Raw genomic sequence first — 27431 nt, 5'->3', positions numbered from 1 at the left:
GCTGTACAAGCCTAACATGGTGGTTTCCATGTAGAAATCTTCTGATATTTTTTTAATGCTTTACCATGGGGTCAGTTTTGTCCCACCAAATACATGAAGACATCATATGTATGAGTCATATTGATCAGCAAGGGATTAGTTTAAACAGCCATATCCACGTTTTTGTTCTATTTATGACTTTTTATCTCTTGTTCATTCTAAAATTTCTTATTTAATTTTACAGATATTTAAAAAAAAATGAATGAAACCCATATGGACCTGACAGGAAAGTTGATAATCAAAGTTCAGTTAGGAGATGACATCCGACGAATCCTCATTACAAATGAAGATATTACCTATGATGAATTGATGTTGATGATGCAGAGGGTCTACAGGGGGAAGCTCAATAGCAGTGATGACATCACAATCAAATACAAGGACGAAGGTGTGACATATAAGGATGAAAGGATCTGATAGTTGAAATTTAATTTTATGTTTGATTCATGTTTTATTGGATCACCAGGCTAGAAGGCCAAGTGAACTTGTGATATAGCCCATTATCCAGCAGGTCCATCAAGAGTTGTTTGTTACCACCCTGGTGGCCATATTTTTTATCCTTTTTATCAGACTTGGATTATTGGCTTATGTCATGAAGAGTTTGGATGAGTTCACTACATCATGAGACTTAAGCATATTAATGAAGTGATCTTGCTACAGACAGACTGAGATTGTTACCACTTTTAGAGTCCTTATTTCTGATCCTATTTTTATTAAATGCTAATACATCTAAATCATCACGATCTTCTATGAGTATAGTTATGAGCAAGATTCACACATATTAATGAGCTGATCTTACATCCAATTGGGTGAGCTTGTTACCACACTAAAGACTATTTCTGATATTTTGATCAAACTTCTAATGTGGGCTTTCACCAAGATCTATTTCAGGTTTTATTATGAGCAAGATTAATGCAGATTAATGAGCTGATCTTGTATCTGAATGACCTCATTTGTTACCATTATTGATGCCATATTTCTCATCTGATTTTAATCAAGCTTGGAATATAGGCTTCTATTATGAAAATCTCAGATGAGTCTGATGAGTGAGATCACTGGATTACTGAAGTAATCTTGTATCTGAATAGCTTGGTTTATTACCTCTCAAGAGAACATTTTTCTTATTCAGTTTTGATCCAACTTGGTAAATAATTATAGCCATCTGGCTCTTGTACGAGTACAATTATGAGTGAGATCCATGCTTATTAATGAGGTGATTTTGCATGTGATTCAATGATTGGCTGAACTTGTTAGCACTTTGGAAATTCTCTTTCTAATTAAATTTTTATCAGATTTAGTAATTAGACTTACGTGATCAAGATATCCAGTGAGGTTTATTATGAGTGAGGTCTATATACATTAATGAGATGATCTTGCATCCTATTGACTGAGATTTTATCATTCTAGAGACCATTTTTCTCAGTCAGTTTTGATCAGACATGATAAATACACTTGAACTATCAATATTTGATATAAGTACAATTAGGAGCAAGATTCACACGTTTTAAGAGGTGATCTTGCTTCTGATTGGCTAAGCTTATTGGTACTTAGCAATCCTGCTTCCAGTAAGATATTTTTTTAATCAAATATGGTAATCAAACCTATATCTATAAGATATCCAGTGAATTTTATTATGAGCTTGATCTATACATGTTAATGAGGTGTTCTTACAATTAAATGGCATTTTAGCATTTGCGTGATACCCTCTGTCTGTTTATTCATCATTCTGTTACCAATTTTCTCCTAAATCACAGGTTGAAAATTTCCATAACTCCATACTTATGCTGTTTATTTGGTAACTATCTGCATGAGTATTATTATTTTTGGCACTATTACATGGAGTCACAAAATTGTTTACCATGACATTTTTAAATACTTTTGGCCCAACTTTGTATGTGGATTACTTACAGAAAAGCTTATCATGTAAATGACTGTGTTTGAAGGGCAAGAGTCATGTCAAATAAAAAAAGTGTTGAGAATTGTATTGAAAAGTCATTCAGGTTGCTCTAGTCTCATTTTCTTTCACTTTCCTTCTGTGTTCCAGAAGGTGAATCACCTGTTTATTATGTGTAACTGTTAGAAAGGTTGAGTTTTGATTGATAAATGATAGATTGTCTATGTGCTTAAGGCTATTGTGAAGGTGTTAGCAATACATTCTGACCAAAGCTGCTCGATTTCTTGAATTATTCAGAAGTTTTATTGATATTGTGGTTTTTGCTTCTTGGTTGTTCTATAAAGAAAAAGGTGCAGAAGGAAGGCGGGTTTTGAATTTTAATGTGCCTAATAAGAATGTTGTTGGTAGATTTGATTTTTATTGTAACATCTTTTTCATTAGAGTAAGCTTTTAGAGAAGGGACGGGATATTGGTGAATTAATGATGTATTAACACAGAGTGTTGCACACCAGTTACTGTCATATTAACATGCTGTCAGTGTAATGTCTCAGCACCCACAAATGGGAAGTGTTTGGAGTAAATAGGTCTGGGGACTATGTATACAATTTCAAATTAGCATTGGTTGTCATGGGGAAGAATTGATTCAATGTAAATCAGTATTACATAATTTGGACTGGAATAATATAGATCTAATTTGGGAGTGGTATCACTTAAGTTGGTCAGGGAGGAGAGATTTGTGAAACCAGGGTATTAAGATAAATGTCTGTCTTGGTATATGACAAAATTATCAACTTACATGTAAGGTCGTGGTCCACATTAGGCAGGTGTCTGGTATATAAAGGATGTTTATAAAAGGATTTCAATGGTGATCCTTAAAAGCATTTACGAATTGGTGCCTGTCTATATTAAGGTGTACACTGAAGTTGGATACACTGATATACTTCTTTTTTTCACAGATGGAGATCTCATCACAATATTTGACAGTTCAGACCTAACTTTCGCCATACAGTGGAGCAGAATATTGAAGATTACATTGTTTGGTAAGTTGTTTCTTATAAATACCTGCATTTATGCCCTCCAAAGGATTTCACTGAACCCTTAAGAACAATGGGTTTATGTTTCCAACTCAAAAGCCAGATGAAATATCACTAAGATAGTGAACAAAAATTTGTTCACGTTATAACACTTCAGCTTTCAAAATATTAGTTGGATTAATTGTAGAAAATAGGATAAAAAATGGAATTTAATATAGTTTTAATTGAACAGAGTTTTGCAAGTCAAATTTAACATTTATAAAGTAAGAAAAATACAAGATATTGTTACTGACATTGAGTTCATCAAAATGTTATGATGTTTTGCATTATTTAAACTTAAATTTCAGTTTTTTTCATGTAGAAAATTGATGTGTATTGATTTGAACTAAATGTGATAACAGTGCTTTGTTATAGAAGTTTAGAGCTTTCATTATTGTATAGTCTTTGTCAAACAGTGCATTTTACTGACACTGTTTCTATGTCATTGACAAGTGTTATATTATGTATTAAAGGGCCAGTCTGAGGCTTTGTTACTTTGATTGGTACACCAGGTTGCTTATGCTGTTGATGATGCATGCATTAACCCTAAAAACGTTTACAACCAGTAACTTGACCAAATTATATAGCCCAACAATTTAGTGATGAATCATTTCACAGTAAGCTTGAACAGATTTTTGTTTACATTTCTTTACAGTGAATGGAAAACCACAACCTCTGGAGAGCAATCAAGTGAAACACATCAAGAAGGAACTTCGGCAAATTAGAGACAGAGTTAACTCCCTTTTGGACAGTTTAGAAACCCCACATGCTGTGGTGTCCAGCTCTGAAATTTGCCAGAGTACAAGCAAAGGTCAGGGTCTGTCATGTTTTTCACACTATGAAGGGGATTGATATAACATTAATATCCAAAAATTTACCAGTCACTTAGTAATATGAACTGAGATCAACAAAGTACTGTTTGGCAAAATCACAAAATTTAGTTGTTACCTTTGTCAGAAAGTCGATTGTATCAAAAGGGTAACTTGCCATGCAAAAATCTTGCAACACATTTAAAGACTGAAGAGTTCATGTAATGACGGTTAAGTGAAGGCAAGAAGGAAGGTAATTTTATAGGTTTAGATACATTGTTATAGACTAAATTTTTTTATCCACTTTAAATGTCAAGACATATTTTTAGCTCATCTGATCATAGACCAGAATTTCTTTTGGGAAGGCCTGTTTTCTGTTGCCCATTTTCTGTTATCTGAGATCCATCCATCTGTTAGCACAAGTTCGCTATTGCTGCTCTCTCTGAACTACTTGGAAGAATGCTACAAAACCTTACACACATTCATCCCAATGTCTTGTTGGTCCTAAATCAAAATGGTGCTACTCAGACTTGATATTTGTGCCACATCAGCCATCTTTAAAATCACTACCTTTCCTGAACAGACGGTAATATCAATATGGGGTTTTCATTAAAAAACTTCTTATGATGTCTAGTTGTTCCCAAAATGAAAATGGTACCAATCTGACATCCAATATGGCCATCATAGCAGCCATCTTGAAAATCTTGTTATTATTATTGCTACTCTACCTGAACAGAAGGTCATAATTACCACTCCTCATCAATGGAAAGTCATATCAACATGTGGTCTGCCACAGTAACCTTCTTTAAGTACATGTTATTGATAATCCTGGTGAGTTGAAAGTCATATCATTATGGGGTTTTCACCAGAAGACTTTTTATAATGTCCAGTTGTTTAAATATAAAAATGGTGCCATCCTGATATCTGGTATGGCCAATACAGCTGTCACAGCTGTCATCTTGAAAATCTTGTTATTGCTATTTCATCTGAATGGACAGTCATCTTAACATAGGATTTTCACTGAAAGACTTCTTATGATGCCTAGTTGGTCCTAAATGAAAACAGTACTGATCTAACATATATTATGGCTGCCACATTGGCCGTCTTGAGAATCATGTTATTGCTACACATGAGCAGCATGGGGTTTTCACCAGAAAAGTTCTTATAGTGTCTTGTTTGTCTTATATATAAATGTCAATCAGATACTCAATATGACTGCCATAGAAACCATTTTGAAAGTCTTATTGTTATTCTGCTTAGATGGAAAGTCATATTAACATTGGGTTTTCATCAGAAGATTTCTTAGTGCTGTTTCATTTAAACATACATGGTACTCAAGGTTTTAAAAATGTATCCCACCTTCCCTGGGTCCCAGGTATAAAACAGCTTTTGTGATGAACTAAGTGAAAATGATGACCATTTTTTCTTGTTATTACTGTTCCTTCTAAATGGAAGTTATATCAGCATGGGGTTTCACAAAAAGACTGCTTATGATATCTAATTGGTCTTGAATAAAAATGGTGCCAATGTGACTGCAAATATGGCTGCCACAGTGAACATGTAGGACGACTTATTACTAATTCTAATAAATGTATGGGCATATCAAGTTGAGGTTTTCACAGAAAGTCTTCATATGGTGTCTAGTTTGCCCTGGATGAAAACGGTGCTTCTAAACATCCAATATGGCAAATGGCAGACAGTTTGAAAATCGTACCTCTCCTCTTCCTGAACCAATGGTCATATTGACATGGGGATTTCACTAAAGATAAGAGCAAGTGGTTGAAAATGAATAGGGTGCCCATTGGACATGCCCTCAGACACAGTGTCCTTTTTAATTGTTTTTTTTTATATTATTAATCATGAATTTATGGTGTATTGACATGTTTTCACTATAAGACTTAATATAATGTTTAGTTGGCCCTGATATTCTGTGTGACTGCCATTAAAATTTTTCTTCATTTTCCTATTCCTGTACAGATGGTGGTATTGACATGGAGGTTTCTAGTGATGCCTAGTTAATCCTAAATGAATATGGCACCCCTTGAACATCCAACATGGCAAATTGTACCAAACATCTTGGAACTATTGTTATTACTGCTGCCCCCCTGAATGGATGGTTTTATGTACTTGGGGATTTCATTCAAAGACTTAAAATGTTTGATTGATGCTAAACAATAATGGTACTGATATGACCTCCAACATGACAACCAAACTTTGTTCTAGCTATTTCTCTGTGAACCATTTGATGCTACAATTTAATTTGAACCAAAATATGCAAGTTTTTGTTACACCTGTACGTGTTTAACTTTTCCAGAAGTGATGTTACCAGAAGCAACAGTGATAGTATCAACAGTTTTAACTATTTGTAGTTAAAAGTTTTGAAAGCTATATCGTTTGCTGTATTCATTTGATCCCTTGAAATGGTATTACCAAATGCCTTAGTTTTTACACTTATTTGATATCTTTCACATGCTTTATGTCTTCTGCAGAACTCATTTGTGCTTTCACTGATATATCCACCAATTCAGGCAAAAGAAAGCTTGTGGTAATGCCAAATAGAGTCAAAAAATGCAGCTGAATTTAGCCAAGTCATCAGCCAGTCCAAAATTGTTTTTGTCTTTGTTTTTTTATTGCTTGGTTGGTTGATAATAGCTTTAACATGTCAATGTACTTGAACAGTCAGCCCCACAGTTACAGAGAGTCCAAAAAGGGTTTCACCACAACCACGCCCTAACCAGCCACCTCCAGCTAGCAGCAAAGAATTTGATCCTCTGTCTACACAGCGCTCTATTGATGGACACTTGCAGAATGAAGTCATGTCATCCTTCGGGCTGGCCGGTGATACAGGTAAATGATCTGTTTTCAAAATCTTGTATGTCAGATTTGATTGGGGAGACTAACAGGAAAAGAACCTGGCAGCCATGCTTTTTTTAAGTAACTCAGAGAGGCCATGTTAACATTAAACTGTTAGCTTTTACCTCCATTTTCTTGACACAAGTTATTATTGACAACTTTTCCTTTTGAGACATTGTTATAGATATGTTTTGACAACTTTTAGAACAAAATCATTTAGTAGTCTAATGGGTGACCAAAAGTGTATGTAAGGTATCTCAAACCTTAGCCTCTGAGCTCCAAGCACAGTATTCAGAGATCTCTGAAACACTTAATTACGCGTATTTGGACGCCGATTTTTGATCTGGGACGCAGAAAATCACTGAGATGGGAGTCCGCCGTACACATGTAACATGTGTGCAGCAAAATTAAAAGACTTGCCAGTCCTGCTTCAGCCACTTGCTTTGTGGGGAAATGTGTTCATCAGTTAGCTGTGCTGATACTTACAATGACAGAATTCAGTGACTGAAAGACCCCTTGATGTACATACATGTTGCCATTTTTATAAGAGTACATAAAAGAGAACATGATGCAGTAGCTGGGCGGCAAGTTCAAATTCTTTGACTGGCGGCCGGGTGGGGAAAATGTACTGATATTTACAGTGATTGAATTCAGAGGCGGAAAGACCCAGAGATGTACATGTGGTCATTTATAAAAGTACATCAAATAAACAACTTTAGCTTTCGTTATTGTTTCATTTCCAAATGTAGCAGAATAAGCAGTGCACGTGACCTCAGAATCAAGACATGTTGAGACTTGAACAAAATGTCATACGTAAGTGGGTGACAAGTCGCCTAAAAATGTAAATTTCGCCTTCTTCTGTTAGGAAAGCGAAAAAGACTTCACCCTGTGATTATTTAAGAGGTACAGTGACTGACCATAGCATATTTTTTTTTAAATGCCCCTCACCTTAGCCCAGTTAGTTCTAGTGTTGTAGCAAAATGTATTCATCCAGGCATCAGTAGCTAGGCCTAGTTTTTATATCAATTATGTTGACAAACAAACTCTTGCCCATTCACAAGCATTATGTTTTGATAGCTGATTGTCCATTAACCCATTTCTGAGTAGGGTAGCAACTATCAATTTCCCGCATGCTATCCTTTGATGATAAAACAAACAAACTTGTGTTTTAAGATCAGAATCGGTGATCTGGATATATATTAACTGCCTCTTATACACTATTTCATCATAAAATTAGTCTAAAACTGTAAGTGAACCACTAGGCCTAACTGGAAATAATGGTGGACTTGGCTAAGTCTGGGATGTACCAGTTTATTAGATTGTCTGTTTTCTTAAATCATCGGGCAAATATATTCAGAAAAATATACAAATCATTGAAAGCAAAGCCTAGGTATTATTTTATTAAAGATTTAACTTTAAAATGCAAATTATGTAAGTCAGAGACGTATGGGACAATGTTCTGTTGTGGAATTCACCAGATGCTCTTTAAGGTCTGAGCAGTTTTCTGACTTGACAGGTATTTGCGAAAATATGGGGAAAAAACAGCAAATAAGATGCTATTTATTTGCCTAAAATTACTACAAGTACGTATACAAATAAATCATAAATTTGCGATCCTGTCAGTGGACTGTTGTAATGAAGCTATATTATAGTGAGTGATTACATTACGAAAACCTCTCCATCTAAAACTAGATGTACTCACGTCTGTATTGATTCTGTAGGAAAGAAGGGACTGCAACTTTTGATGGTGGGACTCCTAGTTTTACCAAAATGGGAGTCATGGACTCCTAGTTTTAAAATCCAAGCAAGACCTCTGATATTGGTATAAATTTTTTACTACATTGCTGCTGGTGTTTTGTAAGGCAGTATTCCAACAGTATAACAACCTTTTTATACACCTATTTCTGAATAGAATACTTTCTTTGGAACTCCTCCCAAACCCATCCTAAAAAAGGGTTAAAAAAAAGTAAATACATAATAAAAAACTTAATTCTGATATGGCTGAAAACAACTCATTTTTTTATTTATCTAGCTCATGACTTGTGATGCAAATGCACTGCTTGGGAGGATCCATTTAAACTCTCCACTTATTGGACATTATCAGGTACTTACAGGGTGCTGTTAAATTTGTTGCTGCAAAGTCTAATGTGTTTGGTGTAGTTAAGGAACTGCTTTTGAAGGTGCTTTAAAAGTGTCAGTCATGTCGAGTGTATATGCAGTGAAATTGATTGTTGACAAAGCAGGTGATTTGGTGACCTATCTGTCAAATTTATCCCTTTACCTCATAGAGTCTGTTGCTGTGTTGGCAGTTGATATACATGTATCCAAGCCACACAGTGCAGGGTGCTATAAATAGAACACCTGATACCTATATTACTTGATATGCACAGGCTGCCTGTTAAATTTATATCAGTGTTGTGTGTGTGTTCAACATCAATTTTAACCATTTTACCTTTTTTTGCATACATCTGTTATCAACAGAAAAAAAGGTTTAAGAGTCAGATCCAATCTTTATAGACATAAGACTTTTTTATATGCTTTAAAATCTCAGACAGAACTAATAGATGATTAAGTCAGTGAAGTTGTCTGACCAGCCAATTTTGACATTTCTCAACCTCAAAATCTACCGGTTCATTGTCTACATCAGCATTGCTAAATCATCCAGATTGATAAATTATCAAAAATCAATGTTGCCTACATCAGCATCAGATCCTATAACTGACTGTTTGAAGCTTCCATAGTCATAACTTGAATCATTCAGACTCAAGTGCTGAATGAAATCCAAGGCTTTTTTGTTTTGGAGAGTGAAGAATCTGACTCCATTACTTTAAATAGCAGATTATTACCAGATCTTAAACAGCTACCACATGAAGTGATGTAATGATCATTTACCTCAATGCCTGTTGTATTAAATAGGAGTTTTTCCTCACAGGTGGCACTATGAAAACCAGCTCTGAATGACTGATGTTTATTATAGGCATCCATTTCTGTGCAGATGGTATAGAGGTATCCAAAATGCGCTTGTTTGTGAATCATGTGTCCACAAGCATTTACATGAGAATGGGGTATACATGAGTAGGTAAAGAGTTAACATATGAAGACACTGAAATGGCTTTTGATGAGACATTATAGATGCCAAAGTAAATTAAGATGACATATAATAAATGAATTTATTTCTGGCCTTGCAAATCAGGTAAGCTGTCAACAGTGTTTCAAATCAGATCTCATGCAGATATGTTCCTAAGGGAGAAATTATGTTAGAGAGTTTATTTAAATATACGATAAAAGTACCAAGATGACATTGGCATGAGGTTTGAGAAATGTCCAGAGGTGGCTTTGAGAACTTAAAGAAGAAACCAAATCAGTTCAGAACATTATCCCTAAGCAGTAAGATGAATTGCTTACTAAAGTATTTTTTGTTATTAGAAAAACTTACAGTTCTAAGTAAAAGCCAACAACTTTTGATTCTTAAGATACAACACACAAGTTTTTCACAAAAGCATGAAGCCTCTTTTGGGTACAGAATTCCTTAAGATGAACCAGGCACTTATTGCACAAAAATTTTATTACCTGAACAAAAAGGGTCTGGGAAGCAGATCTCCTACAGCAAAACAAATTTCAGTACATCTGCGTTAAATAAGAGTGAAATTTCTGTTAAAAATTACTTACGCTCTCTTATTGACAAAATCAACTTGAGTCAGAGAACCTAGAATGTGATCCACACACAGATCATCGAGCTCATTGGCTGTTTTAGACAATAATTCATTGGTACTGTTATAAATAATTGCAACTTCAGTTTCAATTTAATTCAGAAATAAGTAAACCTACTTACCTGAATACAGAGATCCAAACTCACAATGTAATGTTTTGCATTTCATGGAGTGCTCTGTATCAATCAGTGTACACCCAGTCTGAGGACAGCACTACATACACATGTATTTGCTTATTGGTACCTATTTGTATTATTGTTTTTAATGACATCAGGTGTCCATTCAGTATTTGATTCTTTGAAATATTTTTATCACATTAAAAATGAATTTAATATAAATGAACTTGTGCTAAAACTGTTACACTATATTTACTATTAAGAATTCATTCATTTCCTTGTTCTTATTCATATGGTGTTAAAATGCAGATTCTGAAGACATCATTGCATGTATTCATACAGGTTACATTTGAAGATTTATTAGATATTCTTCATGAAAAAAAAATATTTTCTTTCAAGACATTCCCTTTTTTATTTTGAAATAACAATTGAAATAATTTTCTTTAAAGGGGGTGGTATTTAATGAACAAATTATTCGCCATGTTGTACATTGGCCATGACCGCAGTATCAAAGGACACAAACATTATTATCTATCATTATTAATTGAATTCTGTACTTAACAAAGAATTAAGAATAACTGCTGCAGATTTGTGTGTACAAGTTAGTGCATGGATATGTTTATTGATAAGTACCCACAGTGACTTTTAAGAATGTAATACCTTTTATGTAGAACTATAAGGATTTGTTGTGATCTTGTTACACAGGGTGTTCTCTCATGAGCATTTAGACACTTAAAGCAATTTTATAGAGGGGAAAAACGAATGTCACACACCTGGTGTGGAAAATTTGGAAAGACACTTTTTCTTTTGGTTTCTCAGGCCGTACATTTACATAGTTAAATGTACTTGCGTGAAAAAGAATGCAAACATCAGGAAGCATAATGTTTGTAACTTGTAACAATGAAAAGAAGAATGGGATCACCCGCCATTTCTTATTGATCTATATGGCAGAACGTAAAAAGTTTGCTTTTACAGAACAGAAGAATGACTATATGTGTCTCCAGGATTTTTATGTTGAAAATATGAATGATGCATTGTTGCATCTAGAGTGCATTGATGCGTAATTTATCATTTTTTTCAGAGCCAGGCACAAACTTTTTAGTTCTGTAGGTCATTTAGGCTGTAAAATATCCTTAATTGGTACATAATTTAATTCTTTATGGGTCATTCATTTTTATAATGGATCAATAATATTTTGGGGAGGGCTTCACCTTAAGAAATTTCCAAGACTACACCTTGCTTTCAGGCATTGGTATTATTTAAAACTCTCGTGTATTTTGGACATGAGATCTTTGTTAAATGATTTGCCTCATGATCAGGCCAAGATTATTGATCAGCTGCAATGGAAAGGGAACATTGTGGCTTCACGGAAGACTAGCTCACAGAGACTGAGAGCGACAGAATGAAATGTATCGAACAGTACTTTGACAGGTATTCAAAAAGATCTTGGATAGTGTTATTCCGGAATGGGATAGTGTTATTCCGGAATGGGATAATGAAAAGGATATTATTAACATTGTGATGTACCTCAGAGTTCATCCAAAAATGTTGTATTTATTCTCTGAGCTACTTCTGTCATCTCGATTTTTCTATATCTTGTATGCATGCAGTAATTAATCACTGACACATAACAATCTGTTTCTTGTGAACATACTGTTTTTGTTGTGGGGGTTTGATGTAGGTAATTCATCAAGCATATTATTCTTGTACTTTTACTAGTCTTTACTATGGTAACCAGTAGCTGGCATACTTTTCAAAAGGTCTTTGAACACTTGACTCAATTACTCATCTTGTACCCCAAGTGGAACCTTTGGGTTCTGACATGGCTCAGCTCAGACAAGTTCTATCATACAAAACATGCATTTGGAGATGTTTCATTTTGGTCTGCAGGGCATGTGAGTTTCATGCCCATTAGAGGAACTCAAACTATCCTTGGCTTACAGTTGATGGTTCTGTGGTCCTACTGATGCAACCAGGCTTCACAACTAAGAGCAGGCTTTTGTTGGCAAGTAATAGAAGCTGGTCATTGGCTTGCTGTCCTCAACCAAAATGTTGAGAGACACAACAATACTCAGTCTGTGCTCTTAAGTATTACCAGCTGTGGAACCCACAAATGTCGCTTTCTTCAGGTAAAGGCCAGAAACATGGCATAACTGCACAAGCCTTGGTGTCTTGGTTTAAGTGGGTGATATGCTCAGCAATCTCTCAGGACCAGATATACCTCATGAAAATTACAGCCTATAATATTCGAGATCATTGAAGCCATTGGCTGACATGCACACACAGCCTTCTAGAGCTTGTCTCTCAGATAGCTAATGTGACAGGTAAATTGAACCTGGTGTGTCAAGTGGCTACAGTCCAGGTGACAATCAGACCAACATTTTTTGCTGGATTAGCCATTTAGCCAAGATTTTTGTCTCAGTAAGAAAACATTCATTTCTCATTTCTGGTATGTTGACATCATGTATGACATAACCATTAGATGTGCAGCCTTCTCATTAGAGGAGTGGCATATCCATTCATTTCCATATTATATTGCCTATTATAAATTACCTCATGGTTTTATGGAAGATTCTTTGTACAGTAGAGCATTGCTTGCTTTGGGGGACTTGTGTTTGGGACATCTGTTCATTCATGGTCCACATTTCTTTTGATTATTATTGTCACTGCCTTGTATATGAAACGTGACTGATTTTATTTAGTACATGTTCTATAGGGGGCTGAAAATAACATGTTTTAAAGATTTTTACATGATTTGGGGAAGGGGGTTGATGTGACTCTGCAGTGGGTAATCTTACTGTTTGGTTTCTCCAGTCTCTGACAAGTTTGAAAGTGAATACGTGTTGATTATTATGGAGGTTCATTCTGACAGTTGCAGGCTCTAAAAATGATGGAATACATCTTAGACCATGGCTGTGTCTGAAAACTGTTAAGTGTTTCATGTACCATAATGTAAAATAGGTAACTTTTGTGGCATTGATATCAATATAATAATTTTTCTTGGCATGTCAGAGACAGGAAGCATACACTATTGCATGGTTCTCCTGCCAGACAGTGTCCCATGAAACAAATGTGTTTACATTTAAGGTTCTATCAATGAGAGGTCAGGAACCCCAGACAGCATCTCAAGCATTGGATCCTCAGCTAGCAACAAAGTTCGCCAGCCTCCACAACATCAGCAAGCCCAGAATAACCCCATTTCCATTCAGCAGCCCCAAGGTGGCAGACCTAGCCCCATTCAGGACTCCAGTGTGTCTGGATACAGTCAGTATCCTACACAGCCAAGCAACATTCAGCTCCAGCCAGCACCACAACAACAAGCCCAGACTGGTGTGCATCCTCAGATAATGCCTGGCCAGCAAATGACTCCAGGAAAAATGATGTCCTGGCAGCAGACAGCACAGCCACAGCAACCTGGTTATGGTCAACAACAGCCAGGTAAACACTAGTCCAAAAGGCCTTTAAGAATTATTTAGTTGCTTGTTGTTTTCTTCAGCATCACATAAATAATTAGATAAATCTAGCATTTTGTAGAAGAAAGTTTGAACTTCAACAAAAATCAATTCTCAGATGGATTTTGCAGTGTTGAAAATGATCCTTAAAAGTAGGTCGGTCAGCAGAAAAATGTCATATGGCCTAATTTGACTGCAGTCTTCTAAATAGATGGAAGTGAAGAAGTTTTGCATTAAATTTGCCTTTTCTCTTCTTTTACATATGAAGCACCATTAGACCACACTATAGTGCCAATGCAGACCTCTCTGATATATTTCAGTTATTGGCAACTTCTCATGACTATTCATAACTGCTGGTCCAGTATAACCTATTTCAAAGAAGAGAAGCTCGGAGAGGGGCAACATATTTGCAAGACTGTAATAAAAACAAATCTTTTATTTCTTTCCTCCCTTTGCAACATATGTATAGTAACCCTTTCCGTTGCGAGTAGCCCAATACCAACAACCCAACATGATCATGAAGGGCTCTGAATAATTTTCTTCTATCAGTTTTAGTTTCATTTTTTCCCCATTACAACACATTTGTTTCTCAAGCTATGATAGGTAATCTTATTACTAGCAATAACCCATCATGTGCTTTTCTTGGTATCTTATCACATTTTCAAAAGTGAATTTGGATTCTGTCTGTGTGGGTTCGAGTCTCGGATTTGGCCAATGTGGGTATGTGAGAAAGCTTGCCAGTAGTTTCTCGTGGGTTGGTGGTTCTTTCTGGGGTTTTCCCGATTTCTTCCTCCACCATTAATACTGGCCGCCATGTATAGCCTATCGTGTGCTGAAAAATGGCGTTAAACCCTACAACAACAACAACAACATTCCAGGTGGACAGTTTAAATCTCAAAAAATTGATGCCAGGATCCCTTCTTAGGGACCAACATTTCATTGTGAGGAGTGGTAGTTGGGGATGTGAGGTTATTTTGTTAAAATTTCAGGTCCCCAAATAGCTTGAAAAAAATACTTTTGCTCTGATTTGTAGGTGAAAAAGAACTAATTTTATCCATCATATTAGTTGCAAGAAACCTTATCTTGAGATAGAAGGAAATATATATCCTAGCTGGAAAGAAAATGTCATGCCCTCACTGCCAAGAAAGTATGGTCGGTTCCTAAGCATCTTTTTGTGTTGGCACATCTAATGTTTTCTGTTCTGTAGATTTCATTTATTTTGCATGCATGACCTTTTTCCATGATTGATGGTAGAGTGGTAATTGCCTACCAGACATATCTTTTATTTAAGAAGTTGTTTACTGATATTTGAGTTCAAAGTCTAGCCTTATTTACAAACTTAGAAAGTTCAGGAAAAGAACTTTTGACCCATATCCTGGTAATTTTGTTGTGTCTTAGGTTTTTACATAACATTATGGTAAACAAAAATTATTCATGCCTCCTGTTAGTTTAGTCTGTGGAATTATTTACTTTTATGTTCAGATATAATTTGAGAGGAATTGCCAGCTTAAAAATTATTTATTGGAATTATGAAGTTCTTACTGACATTTTCGACAAAAACTCTACTTTGTGATTATTGTCTTTCTGGATTATTGATGCATCAAGACTGTTGATACCTCAACCTATTTAAGATTGTTGGTACATCAGCACATTCAGTATTGGATTTCATTTGGAATGCTCTATACATTCGTACTTGTGATAGAACCTTTAGCATTATCAGAGATTAAATTCACAATATTGCAAATTCCTATTAAATTTTCACACTGTAACTCAGAGAAATATATTTATTTATTGATTTTACTAAACCTGTTGGTTTCACTTCATTCTGTCCCTTAGTTGAGGACCATAGAGTCATGATGTTTTTCAATTGAATACAATAATCTTTTATCAGGGCAACCAATTTATGGCAGCACAAACCAGGGTGGACAGCCCCAATACCAACAACAACAACCACCACCAAATCTGAGCCAGTATGGATATGTAGCCGGAGCTAACCCTGCCATGCAACAGCAACAACAGCAGCAGCAGTATGCTCAGCAACCTCCTGTACCTAAAAGCCAGTCTCCATTTGCTGGGCAACCATCAGTTGGAGTCCAGGTATCATACGTTTAAAAAAAAAACTTTATTAATTTGACATTGATTAAACAGTAAGTTCTTACAACTTGTTTTAAATATATTCTTAATTGCCTAAATGAAGGAATAGGGAGATCTTTCATATCTGATAAAATAGAGATTCTGGATGAAGCCATTAGCCTCTGATAGGGAACCATGTACATTTTGCAGGGGTTAGAAATCAGTATTAAACCTGTGAGTACACTTGTACTAAGTAACTGTGTTACCACAGTACGTTCCATGCCACTTACCATCAGAGTTCTTGTTAAGCAACTTATTTGCATATTTTTAAATAAATAAATGGACTAAAAATGAAAATAAATAAATTGTTCTGTGCATTCAAAGTATGTAGAACAGTTTTTTTGTAGTATTTTAGTTTACGGTCATTACCATATTCTTCTCACCATAAGCATATTCAGTGTCTTATGATGGTTTGTTTGATCAATATGAACTGTTTGAGACAGGTTACAGATGTTCTGTGCACATTTAAAATGAAAGTATTAGATCACCGTGACAACACTCACTCAAATGTAACCATACAATTGATCACACCCTAGTCTTGGTAACATAGGCACTTGACACATTGTCAGTGGAATGACAAAGATGTTGATGATTAAGACTTTGTCAAGCATCCTAAGTTTGTGTTTTACAGTTTTATCAAAATATACAAAATCTTGTGTAGAGTGCTGGCCATTGTGTGACCAAGCACTGCTTCAAATAAGTATAAGTGCCAGTTTCAGCTGAAACACCTAGCTGACATTCAGAACCTATATGGTCTATACATAGGTGTTCCATCTAGAACATTCACCAATCACATTACCATTAGGAAATAAGCTGCACGACCTTCAAATTCAACTCTCCTTGAAAGATGAAAATGTTGTCTTTACAGCAAAAGAACTTGTATCCGTCACCTACTCTTACCACCACTAGATGGCTACAGCAGCCACAAGTTTACCAGTTTAAGCTTTCACTCACTGCAATACATATTGTCCAATAGCACCTCTTGAAATCCAGGAAAATCAACAACAAAGTTTCTACCTGTCCATCTAGAAAATTGGTATAGTGGCACATCCTATTAGCATTGCATTTAGGCATTCTTTTCAGATATGTCACCATGCATAGCACTGAATAACCTGTATGAAAACTTAATGTCAGGAAGTTGACATAGCCATGGATATTAAGAATTTGAAGAATAAATGTTCAGTGTAAACAAAATCATTTATTTCCTTCCCTGCACAAATTTAAGTAAGTGATCAAATCCCATTCATGCTATGTCTAGTTTCAATGCCTTTTTTTATACTTTTCCGTCAGAAAATTGTGCTCCACACAATGTCTACAAGTCATCAGTTCCACAATTTAGATAATACAAGCAGAATTGATGACATGACTGATGCTGTTCTTTAAAAATTGTTATCCAACTGTAGGTGGCCCATTAAGTGTATATTATCAAACTCATGGTTTTTATTTCAGTGTTGGTTCTCAGATACTAACATAAAGGCAAGTTAATTAGCCCTGTCAACCCTTCAAATTCATAAAGGATATTTTCTAGACATGGGTCCTACAGTTAAAGTTTACAGGGATTGGGATTAACTACAAACATGCCATGCCATATAGCATAAGATTATCATAAACCATAATTATTTAATGGATTTACTACAACTCTGGAATATAAAGATATTGATTAAATTTATGAATGTAATTTTGGAATTTTGTTATTAAATGTGTTGTTGTGACCGATCCAGTGACCTAACAGTTAGAGCATCCGCCTTGGATGCGGGAGATCACAGGTTTGAACCCCACCTGAGTCACTAGACACTTATTATAGAGGTTAGTGTTAGCACTGGTCTGCCTGGTGTCAGGATAATGTGACTGGGTGGGACATCATGCTATATCATACCATATTTGCAGCATGATGCCCTGTGCTAGACATCACTATAAACTGCCACACTGCACACTGCAGACATCAAAGTAATATGACTGACTTTTTTTTAAAGCTATGTTAAAAATCCAAATCACACACATGCACACACATCAAATGTGTTGTATTTACATAATGTTTTGTTACTTTTGTTTTTTACATGCATACTGTACTATCAACAGTTACTGTATTTCTCAATTGCTGCAGTAGTAAGATATTAATTTAGAGTGCCTCCCATTAGAGATCACCTTAGATTAACCAGCAATATGTGGCAGTTCCATTGATAGAAGTTAAAATCATTCACCATGACAAATGCACCACACATTGATTACTAATGCAGTAGTAAAAATGAAAAAGTATAGCGAAACTTTGGTGAGTTAATTTTCTAGTTTGTTACCCAGTAATATTACCATTAATATTACCTATAAATGTATTTGTCACATGTTGGTGTCATTATTTTTTTTTTTAATTTAATATTTTTGCAGCTTGTGGACTTCATTGTTTTGTGACCATGTAGTCCAACACAGTATGGATGGTGCTCATTGTTTTATTCATGTTCACTGCATGTTGTTTCACTTGTTGAGTAATGATTCTTGCTATTGCTATATGTGAACATATTCTGGTCCTGTTTATGGGGTTTTTTTTGTGGTCATTTTATCATTTAATTTAGACAGTTGGGACACCATGATGGTCCCCCATCTGTCAAAGATGATTTGTATATTGTCTGCTGCAACTGCTATGTCTGACTAGCTTCACTTGGAAGAAAAATGCACTTTGGAGATGACAGTGCCATACATTTGCAGAGACTTGTGCACAAGATAATGACACAGTTGCTGGCCTCAGAGAAAGTTCTGTTCTGTCCCTCCATTCTTCATATATCTCCACTGGTCATTATGGGTGTTGGGAGAGTGTCTTCACATTTCTTGCCAACCCATTGGGCGTAAGTTCCCTGCATATCGAAGCCTGGCTATTTAGAGTATATTACCAACCTTAGTCTATACTGCTAGTCAGCCAGCCATGCCCTATGCCACTGTTCTGGATGTTGGGTAAAACAGTCCAGCTGCCCAACAAGCTTTAGCTTTTAGCTTGCAATAAGAGGTCCAATGCATAAGCTAGCTGTGCCCAGCCTTTCAGTTGTATGAAGATTCTTACAGGGATCCATCAAATCATTCCATTTATTTTGCTTTCAGTGCCATATGACCATTCACTAAGCCAACTGTCTAGCCACCCACCAAGCCAGTTACCTAGCAGGATGCCTTACCATCCAGCACAACTTCCAGCCACCCTTCCAGCTGTGTTGCTTGCATGGCATAACCACAAGTTCAACCAGCAGCTCTATTGTTTATAACTATTTAATTAGCAAATTCTGTGCTGCAACAAAAATTTTTTGAGGGTTTGACCACCCTCAGATTTCCCTCCACCGTCTGCATACCAAGCCTGTATGATTAAGGCTTCACTAGATATTAGTGATGAGGATGAGCATCCCTCCTTACAGCTCTCTCATTTGACAAAGAATAAAGAGATCTCTGACTGTCTGTCATTGAAGAGGATCCTAGATCTGGGGAACTTGGGGGTTTTCTTCACAGAAAACCAACTGCCAATATTGTTTTCATCTCACTCAGAGATGTACAGTATAAACCTGACAAGTTTGGATAAAAGCATTGTGGCAGTGACTATGTTGACACTGTTATTTTGTAAGAAGGTCAAAAAACATTTTGTGCTTCACATCGAAGTTGATACAGAAGATGGTGGCCACTTCATTCATGCTCGATTTGACATCTCTAGTCGTTATTCATTTTGCTGAAAAAAATCGGTCACCATGGATGAGAGTCCATGGCCTGTTTTGGCCATGTAATGAATTTTGCTGTGCATCATTCAATTGCTTCTGTCAATTTAGATCTGGTTAGATGATATGCTTTTCTCCACTCATCTTCTCTAAAACCGCATCGTTCTTTGATTGCTTTCAGCGTAGCTTGGTTCAGCATTGTTGTTCAGTAGTACATTTGAGGATGTTTGGAAGACTGTAGCAGAAAAGCTGGCTTTCAAACTTACTTTGCCTCCTCCAGCATTCAGATCTCGTGTAGGGAAAATTAAAAAGAAAAAAAAGAGTGAAGAATGAAAACTGGCCTAAAACATCCCTGTTGGTCTCATGCTGATTTTAGCTGGCACCAGCACCCCACCCCATACATTCTGACAAAATCTGGCTTTTGATGCCAGAGTCATTAATGTTTGGCAGGCATTGATTGATCTTTTTTTTAGCATTCCTATATGTATCAGATGAGCTTAATATTTCAATCATCCAGCACCTTCCACTTTCATCTCCCCCTTTTCTTGGCAAACATTCCTTCAAATCCTGGGAAGGCAGAAATTATGCATGAGTTCTGCTTTCTACTGTAGAAAGAGGTAATCAAGAGAGCTTTGGCTTTATTCGAGCATGTTTCTATATCGATAGGTCAATAATAAGCTAAAGCTGGCCACAGATCTCAGGAGGTTCAACAAGTACATAGTCATGCTGATTTTAAAAATGGAAATGACTTTACTAGTCAGGATGTTTGTTAAGAGGGATGACTTTCGGGTCAGTCCTGATCTAACTGACATTTTTTCATGTCCCCACCAACCTGACTTCATGCATATTCTCCTTCTTTTGGCTTCCAGGGAACATGTCAGTTTTGTGTACTGCCATCAGTCCATTGGCATTCACAAAGACTATCAACTGTGTCATCACACTGTTCAGGTAGTCTTCATAAGCAGTGACTGCAATGTATCTTGATATTATCCTTCAGAAACATTATGCTTTGTGTACTCTAAAATTGCTTAAGATCAGGTAACCTTCTGCAGAGTTCAGCTCAAGAAATTAGAGCCATCTCTGCTACCCTCATGTTTTGATGTAAAATTTTGATAGGGACATCATAGAAGCTATTTGCTGGCATGCACATAGAATGTCCTGAAGTTTTTATCTCTCAGATCGGGGCCCTGAGTGGCCGAATGGTCTAAAGCGCTCTCCGTTATGGATCACTGCCATCTCACCTGTCTGCGTGGGTTCGAGTCTCGGATTAGGCCAATGTGGGCATGTGAGAAAGCTTGCCAGTAGCTTCTCGTGGGTCTGTGGTTTTTTCCGGGGTTTTACCGGGTTCTTCCTCCACCATTAATACTGGCCGCCATGTATAGCCTATCGTGTGCTGAAAAATGGCGTTAAACCCCACAACAACAACAACAACAATCTCTCAGATCTAACAGAGGTGAGAACTGAATCTGGTGGGTCCAGTGTCTGCAACCTTATTGATCTACAGCTTGAGTTGGCATCAGCACAGCCCCCTGATAGGTCTGGATTTTGGAATAGCCCAGAGTTTTTCTCATGAAGGAAAATTAATTCTTACCAGTTGACTGTTATCAAGGGTTACATGACCATCAGCTGTACAACCCTCATGTTAGGAGATCAGCCATTCTTTTCTCAGAGAGTTCACATGGTAAAGGTTGGATGCTAATGCATTTTTAAAGTGTGGATACCATACTTATTTTTATTTTCACCAGATATACAAATCATTTTTTCCATGAAATGAGTTAGAGCCAATACGTAATTTGTACATAATAGAAAAAATTGCAGTATTTTTCAGAGTTGTGAAAATTCTGTTTCCACAATTTTATCAAAACATATCTCACACAACTTGCTAATTTGCATCAGATAGAGGTGAAACAAATTCAATTTATTTAATATCAGAAGCTAGGGTCCAAGTATGTATGAACACATCTCACTTGCCACATGATTTAACAACCACATGGGATGTGCATTTTCTGACATTGTCAGCACCTATATGTCAAACGTCGTGAAATGTCCTGTAACATCTGACAAACACATTTTCTTTCTGTTTGTAAAACATTGCTGATCTCTTGATAATGGACCACTCCGGTGGCCTAAGTGGTTAGAGCATCTGCCTTGGATGCATGTCATGGATATGAACCTGGCTGAGTCATACCAAAGACTTATTAAAACAATGGTATTAGTTACTGCCTCTTTTGGCGCTCAGCATTAAGAGGTTAGTGTTAAGACTGGTTGGCCTGGTGTCAAGACAATATGACTGGGTAGAACATGATGCTACATATCTGCGGCATGATGCCCCTGTCCTAGACATCACTAACTGCCACACTGCAGCATCTTAGCGATATGATCGAAAAATTGTTAAAGCTGTTAAAAATCCAAGTCACACACACACTCTTTATAATACACTGTTGTTAATGTGGCAAGTTAATCAAGCATGCTTCTTTCCTGAACTTTGATTGGTTATAACAAATTACAAATGATGGCAGCCTGCTGTATTATTGAGCTCCATATCAGTCAGAAAAAAAAGCAAATACATATTATTATTTATTTAACCCTAATTATGAACCATCATTAATTCATAGCCTTGCAGAAATACTCATATAGATATTGCCACACCACACACTAATTGGCTTGTTTAAAGCAATTCCAACACTAAAGGGTTGTGCCATCTTTGGCTTTCTTAGATGGATTCCCAAGCCCATATATGCACTATTATTACTGCTATTGTCAATTTGTTCTTTGATTACCTGTAGCTTATGTGGCATGTACCCTCTTGGAACACCTTTATTGCTGATAATAACACTACTTATATACTTATATTTTCAGCAGCCAAGTCCAGGTCAACAAGGTTTTCCATATACCCAGCAACCAGCTTCTGTCAGCTCAACAACACCCCCACAAGGGCAATCAGCTGGAAATCCTTATTCTAGAGGCCCAGGGTCAGGCTATGCAGGGGGTTATCCTCGCCCAACTGGTAACTACCCACAGACTTTTCAATGACTACCAGAGAATGAAGTGACTTGAAGATATAAAGAAGGTTGGAGATAATGTTGGATGGATGTAATGTGAACACACAGAAGTCAAGAGTTACCTAGAGAGTTTATTGTACCAAATAAGTAGGGCTTGGTGCTTTTAATGTAATTTTTGTTCATACTCAGTGTCAACATGCCGTTTACAGTTTTACACAGATCTGATTACACACTAATTTAAAACATGGGTGAATCTAAGTATTTATCTACAGGGGAGTCAGGTTGTGAACAAAATGTGAACAGAAAATCTCAGTCACAAACAACACAGTTCCAATATTTACTGCCTATGCACTCCTCACTATAGTTGAATCAACCCAACTATTAAAAACATGTGTGACTTAGATTTGATGTGTAGTGCAGGGTTAGCATATATGTTGAGCTGACGACCTGGTTTCCAGGACAGTTCATTGTATATTTACATAAATATGTACATATGTATTGAGCATATATATGCCATCAGATCTGTGTTTTTCTCAAACATGTCTGTGTGAACTTTCCTCCAGCACACATCTGAACATAAGTGTATGTTTCATGAAATGAATTTACAAGGTAATGAAAGCTCATGAAAGAGGTGAAATTGACTACAAAACAAAGCTCATCTTTTGAATCTTTAAATAGAAAAACTCCTTCGCAAAGAAAAATCTTTATTGCTAATGCTAGATTGAAAAGTGATTGTCTTAATACTTTGTGCATTATGTGTACATATTTATGACAAAATACAAAGTCTACAGCTTTCATTTTGATGGACAGGATGAGACTATTACAATCCATCTGCCATATTGGTTTCTATTTTATGAGTAATTTCCTATTAAATTATTCCAGCAAGATATACTCCTCTTTGGTACTCTTCGTAAAGCAATGAAATACAGTTGCTTTAAGAAAAACACATTGATTTTGTTCCATTGTTATGAAGGGATTTTTTTCTCATTTTATCGAATTTTGAATTAAGTGATGTAATTTTATTCCTTTAAAATTAATTAAGTGTTGACCACTGTTGCTTTGTTCCTATCTGTTGCTAGTTTTTTTAATGTATGAAAGATGGGTAAACAATATGGCATCACACATGAAAATGCCTTTTCATGCATGCAATCAGGGCACTGGTTACATAGATACATAATGGAATGTACTGGGTCAACCCATATGTCCATTCACAAACTTGATGAAATGATTGATTAAATCCAGTTGGTATGAAGTATTGACTTTTGCGCACACAAAAAATCATCACAGATACTGTCAGTTCAGTATTTAACATGGGTGTCATTGTTTGGTTGCTGTGGACTATGGATTAAAAGACAGAAAGAACAATGATTCTACTGTGGAGGCAAATGGACCTCTTGACTAATCCATTAACAATGATTCAAGAGTGAAGCATGATTACTGCTTCCTTAATCCATTCATTTAACTACCAATGAAACTTGTTATTTGCAAACCACAGAAGTTGATACCTACTAAAATAAAGGAATTCACTCTTCAGGGTATTATTTGTGAACTTTTCTGCCTGTGAAATCACACATTTGTTGAGAACAAAACTCTGGTTCAAGTTAAAAACTTTCGAAAGCAGATAATGTACTTGGAGCACTCATAAATGGAAATTGTGGTTCTTAGAAGAAATGCAAAAATTTTACAAGTGTAACTTTATTCAAATCAGAGTTACAGAATGTCATGTTTGGCACTTGTACATGAACATACATTCTGTGCTGAAATGGCTTCATGAGTTTGTGGTTTGCTTTTATGCCCTTAATTTTGCATACATGTTTGAAGTACTGATTTATTTATTTATCTAAACTGTTGATAGATATTTGTTTTATGCCTTCATATACAAATACTGTGTGTTGGAGTCTAATATATTTAAATGGAGTGTTGTGGACATGAAGCATTTTACAGAAAATATGAAGAATCTGCCATAATCGAACATTAGAAATGTTTGGTTGTTGCTATTTTGTTTATATTCAAGCTCTAACAGGCCACCAGCATGTGAATAATTATGTACCTTATCGAGTTTTTACAGTTAAATGGAGTTGACATATTTTACTGAGCTGGTTTTAGTGATATAGTGGATACAAATTTCAAAATATTACAGTACAGCTGAATAGTATAGTGTATGAAAACTTAATTTTTACAAGAGACAAGTACATGCTTAAACAAATTGTTGTATCTATATCAGTGAAGCAGTACACCAAAGAGTTGTCTGCTGAAGAAATAGAGAAAATTTATAATTGCAAAAGAAGCATAAAGTAACTTTTGTAAATGTTCAGAAATTTGTAGTAATTTCATGAGATAATTGTTTAATATATAATGTATTTATTGACATCTTTTAATATTCTAATACTGCTACAACGGACTCTTTACTCACACAGAGCTGTGCTTTTATGGTACAGTTCAAGTCAGAATACACTGAGCTTTCCTGTGATTAAATAATCCTTTCCTTGTATTCCATGTCCTCGTTCAGTGTAGTGAACTTAATATAAATTACCAATTAACCAGGATACAAATGTAGTCAGATACATATTTTAGATGGTACATAATCATTACAATGCACAAAATACATCTGCACTGAAATTTGTTAATTGTGTTCTTTGCACATTGGTTTGATATATTTACTTTGATTTATATGGAGTACATTTTAGAATTTGTCAGTCAAATTACCAAGTTTTTGGCAGAGCATGGTGTCTTGCATTTTTTGGGAGTTGTGTGCATATTCAAAAGCTTAACATTGAGTGAACACTGTCATCTCAAGATAGCATAACGATTGATTCATCTTAAATTTTCCTGCCATAAAGCCAAGACAGAAATATGGTCGAACCAGTTTTTGTTCTCAGTCATGGATGTTAGCCATATAGATCACTGGATGTTCTAGAAATGAGAGTATGGTGAAGTTAGAAGGCATTTTCAGAGACCTGCAACACTTATCAAATTATAATTTTTGGTCAAAACATAACATCTGTATTAACCTTATTGATACAACCATCACTAATATGTCATTAAGCATAGCGCTCACTAACCACTTCCATCCAAACCAACCATGTCACCTTGTTTCTGTAATCCTAGGCCTCATTTTAACATTTGCTGATGCATAAATACATGCGATTGAAAACCATCTGCTTATAGTCAAATTTCTGACAGTGTTATGGGTGTATTTTATAACTTAATATGACTTTTTGTGTTATATTAGAGGAATTCAAATTGATATGTAAATCTCAATACACTGTATATCTGTATGTTGTTATTATTTGTAATATTATAGACTCTATACAAATTTCATGTTTACTCATGCTCATTAAGAATGTTGGTGTCAAATATTTGTTAAGCAAAAGAACAAATAAGTTTTTACAAAAATCAATGACTGTCATCTTCACAATGATTCACTCATGACATGCATATATTTATGTATGTATGTATAATAGTACAGTATGTTTTATGTTGTATAAGCATATTGATGGTTGAATTTTGATGTTAAGCCCTTTAAATATTTTCTCAGAAACACAATAAAAATATTATTCTGTGAGTGTTTTGATTTAATGGTACATCCGATTTTCACTTTGCAATTTTGTGATGTATACATTTAAAAAAAAAAAAAATCATCCATCATCACAAATCAAGATTTTCATGAAGTGTGAACCTCATGCTTTATGTATTAAAATAATATCACTAATCGTATGTCTTTTATCTGTTTGTAGAACAGTTTTCCCCAACGTATATTTCAAATGCTTTGTATTTTCTAATGTTGACTAAATTTGGTATGCAATACTTGCTGCAGTTGTTGATGTTGTGAGTGATGTGTCTTTGAAAATATAAAGTAAATATGACATGCAACAAAAGAAACAAGTTACACATATGACAAGACAAGTTACACGTATGACAGTCATTTTACAAAGGATTTTGTCATAAGTATATTAGTTATGACAATAAATCAAAGTCTTAAGCATAGTAAGGAATTCAGATCATACTAGAAAACAAGCAGATGTTGACAAGATCTGCACCCAAAATAAGTGTGTGTGTGTATATATATATATATATATATATATATATATATATATATATATATATATCCTCAGACATACCATTTTTTCATCGGAAAGATTATCAGTTCCTAATTAGATAATCAGAGAAACTATGTGTCTGTTTAACATTTCCAGATTTGGCATTTTTGATGTTGTTATGACTTTTCCTGAAGCCATTAGTATTCTGGGCTGTTGAGAATCTAGTGTAATGATCTTTTGATAGATTTTTCTATTAACAAGGTTTTTGTGAAAATTAATGGATTAGAACCTCCACTAATTTGACAGAATTAGCACACATGTTTTGTAGAATCATATATCAAGCTTTAACAGTTTTAACAGTATGTTAATATTTTACTGTATGATTTATCAAGATTTGACAATATAATTTGTCAAGATTCAATAGCATGATTTATATAGGTTTGACAGTATGGTTTGTCAAGATTTAACAATATGATTTATCAAAGTGTAACAGTATGATTTATGAAGATTTAACAGAATGGTAGTCTTAAGGCAGGAAGGTGGGTTGAGTTTCTTTTCCTTATAGGTAATTGAAATTGTTATACTTCCAGCCTTTTCTTGAAAACAATATATCATCTTGGTACAGGACTG

At 35.5% G+C, this 27431-nt stretch overlaps 1 protein-coding gene across 1 annotated transcript in view; it reads left to right on the top strand.

The window, feature by feature from the left end:
* The window catches only part of LOC149786331 (uncharacterized), a 32572-nt gene extending 6098 nt beyond the window's left edge, over positions 1-26474 (top strand). Inside the window, exons 2-8 of the mRNA XM_089976742.1 lie at positions 224-424; positions 2887-2970; positions 3659-3814; positions 6492-6659; positions 13579-13929; positions 15835-16040; positions 22619-26474. Of these exons, the coding sequence (XP_089832868.1) occupies positions 238-424; positions 2887-2970; positions 3659-3814; positions 6492-6659; positions 13579-13929; positions 15835-16040; positions 22619-22792 (1326 nt within the window). The 5' untranslated portion in view covers positions 224-237 and the 3' untranslated portion in view covers positions 22793-26474. The remainder of the gene's footprint in view (positions 1-223; positions 425-2886; positions 2971-3658; positions 3815-6491; positions 6660-13578; positions 13930-15834; positions 16041-22618) is intronic.
* The last annotated feature ends 957 nt before the right edge of the window (positions 26475-27431 follow it).

This window comes from Sinohyriopsis cumingii, chromosome 12, assembly GCF_028554795.1.
Source record: "Sinohyriopsis cumingii isolate HCF-2022 chromosome 12, ASM2855479v2, whole genome shotgun sequence".
Lineage (NCBI taxonomy): Eukaryota > Metazoa > Mollusca > Bivalvia > Unionida > Unionidae > Sinohyriopsis > Sinohyriopsis cumingii.
Note: the sequence above shows the minus strand (reverse complement) of the source record. Positions and strands in the feature narration are given on the sequence as shown.